We start from the raw sequence: 15,653 nt of genomic DNA, 5'->3' as shown, positions 1-15,653 counted from the left end.
ATCTGCCAAGCATATGCACCGTACCAGAGATCCTCTCCTCCCCTGCAGCTGCCGTTGGGGACTTCACCCACAACCTTGAGCTACGGTCCTGCATCAAACCCTGAAGAACTGGGGTGAGAGAGATAGGAAACTGAAAGACACCCTCAGGCCTCGAAACCTAATACCATTGGGGTCGAAAAACAAGAGTTGGCCGAGGGAGGCCGACAAGAAAGAAAACAGGAGGGGTCTGACACAAGTAAGTGGAAGCAATGTCAGACTTAGCTCGGGGCCCCACGGATGCCACCCGCGAACTCCTAGATGAAGTCCTCTGGGGACCTTTTTTGTTTAGGTAAAATGTAAAGATGTAATATTTAAGTGTTAATACGAGTACATGTTCTTAAGTCATAAGTGGATGTTTCATTATGTTTCCTTTTGAATTGTTACCTAATAACTGTACTGTGTCATACCTAATGCAAATTCTCAATCAGAAGTGGATGAATTAAACATCTGAATTGAAACCATCATACAACAGAAATGTTTCTGGACATTGGTTCTTATTCCAAATATTATATACTCACTGCCCTCTACAAGTCATAGAAGTTCATAATGGGAATTTCTGAACATCCTGTAGATTCCTTAACCTGTAAGGTGTCTAAAAACATATTTCCTGAAAACATGATTATCAAATATTGTAAGGATATGTGTGTACTAAAAACAGCTTCTTATTCATTATTTCCATCAAATTTAAACTATTTTGTAGAAAAATGGCGTGCAACAACATGAAGAAACCCAAGCACATTATTAACACCACAGAAAAAAGTTATCAGAATTATTTGTGGTGCCAAACCTTGAGAATCATGTTAGAACCTGTTTCCAAAATTAGGTGTGCTTGCTTGTGAAAACAATAAATACAAAATTCAGCTGTGGCCTATACCAGCATGATACAAGATAAAAATTCAGGTACCACGTAAATAGCCACATAACAGCTTTATTATGAAGGAAAAAAAAAAAAAATTGCACTTAATGATGGGCTGAAGCTAGCCAGTGCCCCACTAGAAAGTCTCACAGGCCTTTCTACTACCAAACTAAAATACCAATTAAAAAGAATTTTAACTGAACATCCATTTTATTCCCTAGACAGGTTTTTTTCTTCATTAAAAATGCTTTGTAAGTATGTCAAGCCCTTAGTTTTATATGATTCACAAGTGATCTAATTATGATAAAATATTTGTAATCCTGCTATTTGTATATTAACAAATATAAAATGCATAAAATATCAAATTTACTGTTGCACACAAATCTTTAGTTGGCAATTTGTAAACTGGCATATTCAGAAGAATAACCCATATAATGTCCTGAAACTGTACTATTTCTAGGTATTGTAATGTTATTTGTTGCTGAATATCATTATTAAATTAAAGAGCCTGTAAGATATGCCAACCTTAAGGTAAACTCTGCATATGAGACACTGTCTTATGAACCTATCCCATACTAATGCAATGGACTGTGACAACTCAAAAAATTCGAAATGTGTCAAACAACAAAAATGAAACTTGGACCATGACTGGAGCCCAGAAAACCAAGAAAAACTCAACAATAGGTGGATATTCAAAGTGAAGAGGAAAATAGTGGAATTGTAGATAGATTTAAAGTTCTAGTTGTTGCTAGGGAATTACAACATAGGTATAGCATGGTCTATATTGAAATCCTCAAATCAGTGATAATTTTTGAATCCATAGAATAATATTTTCCCCCATGAACCATGGACCTTGCCATTGGTGGGGAGGCTAGCGTGCCTCAGTGATACAGATAGCTGTACCACAGGTGCAACCACAATGGAGAGGTATCTGTTGAGAGTCCAGACAAATGTATGGTACCTGAAGAGGGGCAGCAGCCTTTCCAATAGTTGCAGGGGCAACAGTCTAGATGATTGACTGATCTGGCCTTGTAACACTAACCAAAACAGACTTGCTGTGCTGGCACTGAGAATGGCTGAAAGCAAGGGGAAACTACAGCCGTAATTTTTCCCGAGGGCATGCACTTTACTGTATGGTTAAATGATGATGGCGTGCTCTTGGGTAAAATATTCCGGAGGTAAAATAATCCCCCATTCAGATCTCCAGGTGGGGACTATTCAGGAGGATGTCATTATCAGGAGAAAGAAAACTGGCGTTCTACAGATCGGAGCATGAAATGTCAGATGCCTTAATCAGGCAAGTAAGTTAGAAAATTTAAAAAGGGAAATGGATAGGTTAAAGTTAGATATAACGGGAATTAGTGAAGTTCAGTTGGAGGAGGAACAAGACTTCTGGTCAGGTGAATACAGGGTTATAAATACAAAATCAAATAGGGGTAATTCAGGAGTAGGTTTAATAATGAATTAAAAAGATAGGAGTGCAAGTAAGCTACTACAAACAGCATAGTGAATGCATTATTGTGGTGAAGATAGACACAAAGCCCATTCCTACAACAGTAGTACAAGTTTATATGCCAACTATCTCAGTAAATGACAAAGACACTGATGAAATGTATGATGAGAAGAAATTATTCAGATATTGAAGGGAGATGAAAATTTAATAGTCATGGTTACTGGAATTCGATAGTAGGAAAAGGAAGAGAAGGAAACTTAGAAGGTGAATATGGAATGGGGGTAAGAAATGAAAGAGAAAGCCATCTGGTAGAATTTTGCACAGAGCATAACTTAATCATAGCTAACACTTGGTTCAAGAATCATGAAAGAAGGTTTGTTACATGGAAGAGGCCTGGAGATACTGGAAGGTTTTAGATAGATTATATAATGGTAAGACAGATTTAGGAATCAGGTTTTAAATTGTAAGGCATTTCCAGGGGCAGATGTGGACTCTGTCCACAATCTATTGGTTATGAACTGTAGATTAAAACTGAAGAAACTACAAAAAGGTGGGAATTTCAAGAGACAGGATCTGGATGAACTGACAGAACCAGAGGTTGTAGAGAGTCTCAGTGAGAGCATTAGGGAATGATTGACAGGAATGGGGGGCAGAAATACAGTGTAAGAAGAATGGTTAGCTTTGAGGGATGAAATAGTAAAGGCAGCAGAGGATCAAGTAGATAAAAAGATGAGGGCTAGTAGAAATCCTTGAGTAACAGAAGATATATTGAATTTAATTGATGAAAGGAAAAAATATAAAAATGCAGTAAATGAAGCATGAAAAAGGGAATACAAACGTCTCAAAAATGAGATTGACAGGAAGTGCAGTATGGCTAAGCAGGGATGGCTAGAGTACAAATGTAAGGATGTAGAGGCATAGCTCACTAGGGGCAAGATAGATACTGCCTACAGGAAAATTAAAGAGACCTTTGGAGAAAAGAGAACCACTTGCATGAATACCAAGAGCTTAGCCCAGTTCTAGGCAAAGAAGGGAAAGCAGAAAGGTGGAAGATGTATATGGAGGGTCTATACAAGGGTGAGGTACTTGAGGACAATATTGTGGAAATGGAAGAGGATGTAAATGAAGATGAAATGGGAGATATGATACTGTGTGAAGAGTTTGACAGAGCACTGAAAGACCTAAGTCGAAACAAGACCCCGGGAGTAGACAACATTCCATTAGAACTACTGACAGCCTTGGGAGAGCCAGGCCTAACAAAACTCTACCATCTGGTGTGCAAGATGTATGAGACAGGCGAAATACTCTCATACTTCAAGAAGAATATAATTATTCCAATTCAAAAGAAAGCCGGTGTTGACAGATGTGAAAATTACCAAACTGTCAGTTTAATAAGCCACAGCTGTAAAATACTAACGCAAATTCTTTACATACTAATGGAAAAACTGGTAGAAGCTGATCTCGGGGAAGATCAGTTTGGATTCCATAGAAATGTTGGAACATGTGCGGCATTACTGACCCTACTGACTTATCTTAGAAGATAGATTAAGGAAAGGTAAAGCTATGTTTCTAGCATTTGTAGACTTAGAGAAAGCTTTTCATAATATTGACTGGAATACTCTCTTTCAAATTCTGAAGGTGGTATTGGTAAAATACAGGGAGCGAAAGGCTATTTACAATTTGTATAGAAACCAGATGGCAGTTATAAGAGTCAAGGGGCATGAAAGGGAAGCAGTGGTTGGAAAGGGAGTGAGACAGGGTTGTAGCCTATCCCCAATGTTGTTCAATCTGTATATTGAGCGAGCAGTAAAGGAAACAAAAGTAAAAGTTGGAGTAGGAATTAAAATCCATGGAGAAGAAATAAAAACTCTGAGGTTTGCTGATGACAATGTAATTCTGTCAGAGACAGCAATGGACCTGAATGAGTAGTTGAATGGAATGGACAGTGTCTTGAAAGAAGGATATAAGACAAACATCAACAAAAGCAAAACGAAGGTAATGGAATGTAGTCGAATTAAGTCGGGTGATGCTGAGGGTATTAGATTAGGAAATGAGACACTTAAAGTAGTAAAGGAGTTTTATTATTTGGGGAGCAAAATAACTGATCATGGTTGAAGTAGAAAGGATATAAAATGTAGACTGGCAATGGCAAGGAAAGTGTTTCTGAAGAAGAGAAATCTGTTAACATAGTATAGATTTAAGTTTCAGGAATTCGTTCCCGAAAGTATTTGTGTGGAGTGTAGCCATGTATGGAAGTGAAAGATGGACAATAAATAGTTTGGACAAGAAGAGAATTGAAGCTTTTGAAATGAGGTGCTAGAGAAGAATGCTGAAGATTAGATGGATAAATCACATAACTAATGAGGAGGTATTGAATAGAATTGGGGAAAAGGGAAATTTGTGGCACAACTTGACTAGAAGATGGGATTGGTTAGTAGGACATGTTCTGAGGCATCAAGGGATCACCAATTTAGTATTAGAGGGCAGCATGGAGGGTAAAAATCATAGAGGGAGACCAAGAGATGAATATACTAAGCAGATTATGAAGGATGTAGGCTGTAGAAGGTACTGGGAGATGAAGAAGTTTCTACAGGATAGAGTAGCATGGAGAGCTGCATCCTACCGACCACAACAACAACTAGAATAAATTATCTAACACAGCATCCAAAGCCATGGACATGAGGAAGTTTGATATTAAATATGCGTTTTTATACAGTGAAATTGATTCTGAGATATATAAGTGAGAACTGGTAGGGCTTAAGGATAGTAGCAAAAGGGTATGCAAGCTGAAGAAAAGTATCTGTGGACTCAAACAAGCATCTAGAATCTGGAGTTAATAATTCGCCAGTGTGCTAAACAGATTCAGCCTCATAGCAACAGATACAGATCCCTGCCTTTTTCTAAATGACAAAGGTGACTCTTGATGATCCTAGCTATTCACTTTGATAATGGTCTGGTTGCATCGGAGTAGAGAAGTCATCAATTTGTTGCCACATTACTTGGAACAGGAACCTGATGTAACTATGAGTAGTGCTAGTCATTATCTCAGTTTGCAAATAGAACAGTTTCAAGATTACTGTCTTCTTAAATCAAGATGCATATGTGAGGGCTGTGCTGGAATAATACAATATAGAAAATGCCAGTGCTGTGGCAATACATGCTAATTGTGGTCAAGTGTTCTCTGAGCTGAGACTCAGTTAAACAATTATCAGTCCTACATACCACCAAGCTGTTGGAATCTCGCTCTGTGTCTCAGTGGCAACCATACCCTATACCCCTTTTGCAGCAGCTAATGCTAGTCAGCACCTCAATAAAATCAGAAAAGATACATTGTAATCATGTGAAGAGAATCTTAAAGTTCCTAAAGAAAGCAGTCTCTTATGGCTTATATTGAGCAAAAACTAGGGATACTTTTTTGTCTGTTTTTAGTGGCTCAGGCTGTGTAGGAGATGTTCTTATTTGAAAATCAGCCACAGATTTTGATGTTAAGCTTTGTGAAGTCATCATATCTTGAAACTCTCAAAGGCAGAAGGTGATGTCCTTTTCAATAAAAGAAGCAGAAAATCTAGCTTCCTTTAACCTGTAAAAGAAATCATGTGTATCCAGTCAATTTTGCAGCATATTGTGAGGGTAAAAGAAATAACATAAACTGTCAACAGATCACCCAGTAGATCAAGAACCATGAACATCGTAAGCAAACAAAACACAGAGATGTGAAGTATCATTTTATATTAGAAAACAACAACATGGGCATCTTCAATGTGGAACACCTTAGCTCTACAGATCAGAAAGCAGATATTCCAACCAGATATTCCAACCAAGCCAATCACTAGAAATAACTAAGACAGCTACTTTCTGGTGTCAAGACTGAAGGTCTTAGAGACAAAAGACTGCCAAAGGATTAAATAATCATTAACTGAGGTGGGGGTGTTGTGATAATCTATCATTTATTTATTTATTTCTCTCTCTCTCTCTCTCTCTCTCTCTCTCTCCAGTAACAGGTCTATACTTTCACATTTCTATCTGGTGCTCTTTCCAGTTGCTTATACTGTAGTGTCATCTAGGATTTATCCAGTGAACTCTATGGTACAGTGATCACCTTCTTCTTCTAAATATCTGTAAGCCCATATTTATGCAGGACGGTCATGGGACCTCCTCCGTTTAGTATAAAATGTCAAACACCTATATTTCCAATTTTTATTTTTTTCTACAGTTTCAGCATTACACTTCACCATTTTCAGATCACTGTGTAAAGACAGCAATAATAACACTGTAAACTGCTTAACAAAAGGATAGTGTAAAATTTAAGGAATCAAATTATATACAATGGTAATATGGAGTAACCATGTAACAGAAACCAAACTATACAGGGAGTGACATCAAAGTTGGAAACAGATTAAATAATAAAATAAGAGAACAGTTGCACACTGTATGAGCATAAACTAGGGAACAATCCAGTATGGAATGTAACAATATTATGAAATGGAAAGTTACCACTCACCATATCGTGGAGGTGCTAAATCACAGATAGGCAAAGACTGTCACAAATAAGACTTTCGCCCAGTAAGGCCTTTATGAAAAATAGATGACACACACACACACACAAACACACACACACACACACACACACACACACACACAACACACTCATGCAAAGGCAACTCACTCACTCATGACTGCAGCCTCAAAAGGCAACTGAAGCCTCACTGTGAGCAGCAGCACCAGTGCATGATGAGAATGGCAACTAGGTGGGGGTAAGGAGGAGGCTGTGGTGGGAAGGGGAAGGGGTAGGGATAGCAGGGTATGGGTGGCAGACAGTGAACTGCTACTGGGGAGTACGCAGGGTTGAGGTGGAGATAGGGTAGGGCAGCTAGGTGCAGTCAGGAGGTTAGACAGAAGGCAAGGGAGTGGCGGGGAGGGGGCAGAGGGGGGGGGGGGGGGGGGTGAGGCTAGCGAGAAAGGAGAGACTGGGTGCGATGGTGGAATGAGAGGTGTGTAATCCAAGAAGGGGATCAGGGAAAGGCTGGATGGGTGAGGCCAGGAGGGTTATGGGACTATAAGATGTATTATAGGGAATGTTCCCACCTGCACAATTCAGGAAACTGGTGTTGGTGGGAAGGGTCCATATGGCACTATGAAGCAGTCATTGAAATGAACCATGTCATGTTTGGCAGCATGCTCAGCAATAGGGTGGTCTACTTGTTTCTCCTCCAGGGTTTCAACTACCTCTTGTCATGCCCTGAAATGAGAAATGTCCCTCCCACTATCCTTCCCACCCCTTCCACAGTGGTATTCCACCATCCACCAAACCTACACAATATTCTCATCCATCCCTACATGACCCCTGCTCCCAGCTCCTTACCTCATGGCTCATACCCCTGTAATAAATCTGGATGTGAGACCTGTCCCATACATCCTCACACCACCACCTACTCCAGTTCTCTCACAAACATCACCTATCCCATCAAATGTAGGGCTACCTGTGAAACCAGTCATGTGATCTACAAGCTAAGCTGCAACCACTGTGCTGTATTCTATGTGAGCATGACAACCAACAAGCTGTCTGTCCACATAAATGGCCACCTACGAACTGTGGCCAAGAAGCAAGTGGACCACCCCGTTTTGAGCAAGCTGCCAAACATGACATCCTTCATTTCAATGGCTGCTTCACAGTGTGTGCCATATGGATCCTTTCCACCAACACCAGCTTTTCAGAACTGCGTTGGTGGGAACTTACCCTGCGATATATATTATGTTCCCGTAACCCTCCTGGCCTCAAACTTCATTATTCATTGTCGTCACCCATCCAACTCCTGCCTTGTTCCCATTCCAGCACTACACAGCCCCTCATTCCACCATCACAACCAGTCGTTTTACTTCTCTCCCCGCTACCCCCCCCCCCCCCTTTCCCACCTCTTCCTTGCCCTCCATCTAATCTCCTGACTCCACATAGTTTCCCTAGCCTCTCTCCACACCATCCCTGTGCACTCCCTGTGCACTCCCTGCCACCCATACCCTACTATCCCACCCCCCTCTCCACTCCAGTCTCCTCCTTACCCCCACCCAATCACCACTCCCATCATGCATTGCTTGCACTGGTGCTGCTGCTCTCAGTGAGGCTTCAGTTGACTGAGACTGCAGTCATATGTGCGTGCAAGTTGCATTTGCATCTGTGTGTGTGTGGGGGGGGGGGGGGGGGGAGGGTCTGTTTTTGATGAAGGCCTTACTGGCTAAAAGCTTTATTTGTGACAGTCTTTTTGTTGTGCCTATCTGCGACTCAGAATCTCTGCTATATGGTGAGTGGCAACTTTCCTTTTCATAATATTGTAAACTAGGGAATGAAGTATACATGCCTCATAACATTAAAGAGAATTCACTAGTCAGTAGTCAAAATTATGCATTGATAACTATGGTGTCACAAACTGACAAACTAGCATGTAATACTAATGTCAGTACCCTTGAATCAACTGAAGCAAAACAATCACAGTCATATACTGATGAGTACAGTCTGTAGATAAAATAATAATTCATATGCTGTCATATAATAGTAAAATGTAAAACCTCTTATTGGAAGTCAGCCCCACATTAACCATCTATATCGCCATGTACCCTGTGCTAATAACAACGAATAAAACAAGAATATAAAGTTATATCAAAATAATCTATCAATTACAGATTCATAATAACAAAATTTTAATGACCAAACTGTGAAGTTAATGTCAATACCCTTGAATCAACTGAAGCAAAACAATGTTACAAACTACCATGAAACAGGAAATATTGAAGTATCATATAGAAGAAGACAACTAATGTTATCCTGAAAGTGGGAAGTCTGCTGGTAGGCAGGCATATGGCTAGGTGATATGCCAAACTGTAAACTCTGTTGTAAATCTAAAGAGAAGTACTGCAATGTGTTATCTAGTGTGTTAGAAAGACATTCATTTCAATCAGGAAAACCAAAGGCGCATATCTCTGTATGAGGAAGGTCCATTTTACTGCTTTGTTATTCTGGTCATAGCTCAAACTATCTTCTGTCTTACTCTGTGTAAGTACTACATTTCACATAGTGGTATGTGCCTTTGGTTTTTCTGAGCGAAATGAATGTCTTTCTAATAGTATGATAAAAGTTGCTACTAACCATATAGTGGAGATGCTGTGTCACAGATAGGCACAACAGAAAGACTATCAGAAAGTGAGCTTTTTGGCCAATAAGGCCTTCATCAGAAATAGACAACACACATACACACACACACACACAACTACAATTCACTCACACATGACCACAGTGTCTGGCTCCTGAGGCCAGACTGCAAGTAGTAGTGTGTGATGGGAGATGCAACCAGGTGGTGGGGGTAAGGAGGAGGTTTGGGTGGGGATGGAGAGGGATATCAGGGTATGCATGGGGGGACAGTAAAGTGCTGCTAGTGGGAGCATGTAAGGATGAGGTGGAGAGATGATAGGGCAGCTAGGCGCAGTCGAGAGGTTAGATGATGGGCAGGGGGGTTAGTGGAAAAAGAGAGAAGTAAAAAGATTCTGGGTGGTGGAATAGAGAGCTGTGTAGTGCTGGAATTGGAACAGTGAAGAGGCTATATGGGTAAGGACAATGAAGAACAAAGGTTGATGCCAGGAGAGTTACAGGAACATAGGATATTTTGCAGGGAGAGTTCCCACCTGTGTAATTCAGAACAACTAATGTTGTGGAAAGGATCCAGATGGCACAGGTTGTGCAGCAGTCATTGACATAAAGAACTTCATGTTGGGTGGCATCCTCAGGAAAGGGGTGGTCCAGCTGTTTCTTGGCCATAGTTTGTCAGTGGTCCTTCATGTGGACAGACAGCTTGTTGACTGTCGTGTCCACATTGAATGCAGCACAGCAGTTGCAGCTTACCTTGTAGGTCATGTGACTGGTTTCACAGGTAGCCCTGCCTTTGATGGGATAGGTGATGTTAGTGACTGGAATAGAATAGGTGGTGGTGGGGGCATGCATGGGACAGATCTTGCATCTAGGTCTATTACAGGGATGTGAGCCATGAGGCAAGGGATTCAGAGCATGGGTTGTGTAGGGGTGGAGGAGGATATTGTATAGGTTTGGTGGGCAGCAAAATACCACTGTGGGAGGTGTGGAAAGGATAATGGGTAGGATATTCTTCATTTCAGGGCATAACGAAAGATAGTCTACAACTTTTCTTTAGACTTACCTCATAATTTACAGTTTTGTATATCACCTAATGATCATTCCTGCCTACTGGCAGACTTCCCACTCCCATAATAATTTTGGTTATGACCTTTTCCATATGATATTTCAGTACTGTCTGCTTAGTGGTAATTCGTAATGGTATATTAAATTAGCTTCACAATTTGGTTCACTGAAAATGTTTTTGTTAAATAAGTGGCCCCTTATGAATCTGTGATTGATAGCTTGTGTTGATGTAACTTTACATTCTTGTTTTGTTAGTTATTACTAGTACAGGGTACATGATGATACTAGTAGTTAATGGGAGGTTGACCTCCAATAAGTGGTTTTACATTTTACTGTTATATGAAAACATATAAATACATATTTTACCTTCATATTGTACTCATCAGTATATAACTGGGATTATTTTGCTTCAGTTGATTCACAGGCATGACATTAGCATTACATATTGGTTATTTGTCAATATGTCACACCATAGTTATCTATGTATAACAAGTAATTTTAACCTCTGATCAGTAGGTTCTCGTTACTATTATGTGGGATATATATTTTGTTCCCTAGCTTATATTTGCACAGTGTGCAACAGTTCTCTCATTTTATTCTTAAATCTATCTCAAACTTTGATGTCACTCCCTGTACGGTATGGTGTCTGTTGTAGATTGTTACTGCATATTACCATAATTTCCTTTCTTAAATTTTACACTGCCCTTTTCTTATAAATTTTACACTGTTATTATTATTGTCTTTACAAAAGAGCCTGAAGGTGGTGTAGTGCAACACTGAAACTTGTAGCAAAAATGAAATAAAATTGGAAATATAAATAGCTGAAAGTGTTGAAATTTTCTTCTTGTAATGCATGTGTTCGTTATGTATCACACATTTGTGCCTGTTTAATGAATAAAACATTGTCAATTGTTCTAAGAGACAAACAGTGGTGTTTCACTGTACTTGTTTATCAAAAAGGATTTTAGTGTAGGCAACTGATATTATGATTTGAAGAGAAAACTGAATATTGTTGTGATCTTAAGTGAAACTATCAACACCCAATTAATTTTCTTTGAGACTGCTTCTCTAATTGTTTTATAATTAAATATTTGAGTGAATGGTTAAGTGGATGCTTTTTGATTTAGTCGCACAAGAAAATCACAACTGTTCTTAAAAGATATAGATATGGCTTTTGTCATAGAATCTGAATTTATATTAAAAAACTATGATCAGAGGTAAACAAATAAAAATCATTCACAAAACACTGAATACAGTTCACAAATTAATTAATTAGTAACAGTGATTATTAAAATACAAAGGGAAGCTAAAACAAGTAGAAAGACTATCATGTTTAGTAAGCTAGAGAAAGGAGCAGTTGTGTCACACATCAAAGAAGATCTCAAAACAGTTACTTCTTAGTAAGGGTATCTAGGGGAATTATGGTTCAAGTTTAGTATGTACCTAGTAGAGCAGTTCAGGCTGAGATGGTTCCTCCATGGTAAGTAGCCACTGCAAAGAAGCTTATAAAGAAAGTGACTTCTACATACCAGGTGCAAATCAAAGCATAGAGCAGTAGGTAGAGAGATATTGAATGATACACACGGGGCTGTCAACAGTGCGATGTGTGAAGTCTTAATGAGTGCTTTAACTGAATCACATTAAAAGATCCCTCACAAAACCTTAAATAATTCTACAAGGATCAGCTGAACTAGGATCACCCCTGAAGATGTCTGATGGGGTTCTAGATAAAATGTCAGGAATGACAAAATTTCAAGGATCATGAAATTGAATACAAACCTAAATCTGGAAAGCTGGGCAAAGAATCTTAAGCATTGTTCTCTTGACTGTGAGCCCAGTGTGCTAACCACTGTTCCACCTTGTTTGATAGAAGTAACTTCAGGGTATTATGTTGAGAACCTGGTTGTTCATGTTGTATGTTAATGACCTGGCAGACAATATAACATTAACATCAGAATTATTTCAGATAGTGCACTTATCTATTACAAAGTTCTGTCTGAAAAAATTCAGTACATATATCCAGTCACCTCTTGATAAGATTTCAAAGTGGTACAAAGACTGGCAACTTGTTTTAAGTATTCGAAAATGTAAAACTGTGTATTTCATGAAACAGTATCCTATGGCTACATCAGTGAATCACCGTTGGAATAAGGCAACTCATGCAAATATTTAGATTTATGTAACAGTAGTGACATGAAATGAAACAATCACATAGACTCATTCATATGTAAGGCAGCTGGCAGACTTCAGTTTACTTGCAAGACAGTGAAAATGAAGCAGTCTGCTAAGGGTACTGCTTACAGATCACTTATACATCCAATCTTAGAACATTGGTTAGATAGGGGACGGAAATTGGCTGTGCCTGTCAAAGAAAGCATGTTGACATTTGCCTTGAGCTCAAATGATCAAAAACCATTACAAAATGATATAGACAAAAATGTGCTTTATGCAGAAAGTGGCAATTGATTCAAAATAGTGAAAAGTGTGAAGTCATCCACTGAGTACTAAAAGAACTCTGCTAAATTTCTGTTACACAATAAACCAAGAAATCTGCTAACTTTCTGTTACACAATAAACCAAGAAATATGCTAAATTTCTGTTACACCATAAACCACACAAATCTAAATGCTATAAATTCAATTCAATACTTATGGATTACAATTACACACAACTTAAATTGGAATGATCACATAGATAATGTTGTGGGAAAGCAAACCTAAGAGTGTTATTTATTGGGAGAACACTTAAAAAGAGTAACGTGTCTACTCAAGAGAATGCTTCCACGAAGTTTGCTAAAAGCGTTTTTTTGTTGTGACAGGGTCTTCTCATGACATTTCAATGATCTACTTTCTTCTCTGATTGTGAAAACATTCTGTTGGCACCCACTTACATATGGAGAAATGATCATCATGGTAAAATTAGAGAAATCAGAACTTGCACAGAAATATTTAAATGTTCATTTTTCCTGCATGCCATTAGAGTGTCGAATGAGAGAGAGATAGCTTGAAGAAGGTTTGATGAAGCCTATGCCAGGCATTTAATTGTGAATTGCAGAGTAAACATGTAGATGTAGATGTAGGTGAAGCATTTCAGGAAAATCATGAACGTACACACGTTGCAATGCTTTAAACAATTGTGTTTAGGTATATTTTGTAGCCATGTATCATGAGATCATGCACTTCGGTGAATGTGCCAGGCACCATTACACATGACAAATGATTTTTGTATGACAAGACAGGACACTGTATCCACATCTGTTATAGATGCACTTGAAAATGGGCCATACCGAATGAAGTATAATTTTAAAATACAGCCCAGTGGAATGATGTCTTTCTTCAATCATGGAAAACTTACATCCAGATGGCCAGATGGAGATCTGAATCACTGTTCTGCCAAATATGTGTCCAACACTACCACTGAATGGAAGAGGGTAATACATAGTGTCAAGAGGGTTTTTATCATACAATGAAATGTATTCAAAGCAGAGGACTGTTTGTATGGCTCTAGAGGACTGTTCTGCCTCATACAGCATGTGGGCTTGAGAGAGGAGCATTAAAAAGATGTGGATCTGTCTGAATTAATAATTCTAAATCGTGTACCATTGGGTGAACTGTCAGCAAATGTCATTACATAAGCTTCCATTGTTTAGAAAACACAAATGTCTTGGGCTGAACTGAGCACATGAACAGCCTTGCTGGCATGCTGAACGGCTAAATTTAGCTTTTTTAGACAAATTCCACTTCATGTTGGATTATGATGATGGCTCCATACCTGTTAAATGCTACAGTCTAGCAGCCTACATCACCATGCTGCATATGGGAGGCATGATGGTTTGGGATGTCATTAGATACAACATGTATTATTGAGTCCTGTATATTGAGTGCAGTCAGAACAACTGTTAACGTGAAGAAGTTTTTAGAGCCCAAGATACTACCCCTCCTTAGAGCAACTCCACATTGTTTATTTTTGCAGAATCTTGCCTGATCTCATGTGATGATGAATATGCAATCTTATAAAGGGTAATACTTCTCCCATAAGCAGTATGTTCACTTAATAGGCCACCTATTTAACATGTCTGATGCATGGTTGGAAAGTTGTTATCACAGCCTTTGAAAACCAGTCTTGATGCCTTGAGTTCTTGCCGACAAACTGTGTGGTGGGAAATGCCATATACCAAAACCCTCCTTGATTCTAAGCTCATTTGGAGATGCTAACTGCAGTACCTGGGGCTTCACTCCACATACAGTTTCCCTATTCACAGATCATTTACAGCTTTTTAATCCTAACCATTTGCATATTGTATCATACCTAACCTGCTGCAAGAGGTTTGTTCCATTTGCTTGTATTCTTGGTGTTGTATTTTTCATAAATATTGACATTGATCCAGTAAATCTTCAGCTCTTATTTCAATAATTAAATTATTGCTATGAGAATATATTCTCAAGGTTCTGTATGAATGGTTATCAATATTCCTAGGCAAATGTACCATACTTATGCTGAATATTTTGTTTTTGTCATTTAAGTTTTCAGAAATTGCCTCTTCTTTCATATAACATGCATGCTTATTTCACATTCTGTATGATCTTTCCATTAAACTAACAACTTAATTATTTGCAGTTTATTTATTTTACTTTTGTTTATTGCTGCAGTGAGATTTCATGTTTTATTTTCAGATAAGGAGAAATATTTGCAATCATCTATACCATTCAGTCTGTTTGTTGTTTTATCGTTTGGTCTTTTGGCTATTTCTCAACATTTAGCAAAAGTGTAGAAAAAGAATACTGAGAAGCATAATTTTGATTGGAAGTTTGAGTGCTAAGTACTGGCAATATTACTCATGTAAGAAATATATACAATTGAAATTTAAAGTAGCTATTATGTTTATTCAAATTTTTTCTCCTTAACCCCTTTTCATTGGTGTCCAAGAAAGTTACTCATGTTGTGATAAGGAGACTGCCATAAAAAGTTTAATAAAATCTGAGGCTTCATTGACCTGTCAAACTGAATGCTATATTTGTTACACTCATTAGAGTGAAGATGATGCGTACAATGAATACTCCAGTGACACTTTCTGAAAAAGGAAGATTTTTCTAGTCAAGTGAGTT

General features: G+C 38.6%; 1 protein-coding gene across 1 annotated transcript in view; it reads left to right on the top strand.

Moving 5' to 3' along the window:
• The window catches only part of LOC124594350 (glycerol kinase-like), a 285,935-nt gene extending 270,616 nt beyond the window's left edge, over positions 1-15,319 (top strand). Inside the window, exon 13 of the mRNA XM_047132718.1 lies at positions 15,222-15,319. Within this exon, the coding sequence (XP_046988674.1) occupies positions 15,222-15,319 (98 nt within the window). The remainder of the gene's footprint in view (positions 1-15,221) is intronic.
• Positions 15,320-15,653: the final 334 nt, after the last annotated feature.

Source organism: Schistocerca americana, chromosome 2, assembly GCF_021461395.2.
Source record: "Schistocerca americana isolate TAMUIC-IGC-003095 chromosome 2, iqSchAmer2.1, whole genome shotgun sequence".
NCBI classification, from domain to species: domain Eukaryota; kingdom Metazoa; phylum Arthropoda; class Insecta; order Orthoptera; family Acrididae; genus Schistocerca; species Schistocerca americana.
The sequence above is the reverse complement of the archived record's forward strand: the minus strand, read 5'-3'. Positions and strand labels throughout refer to the sequence as shown.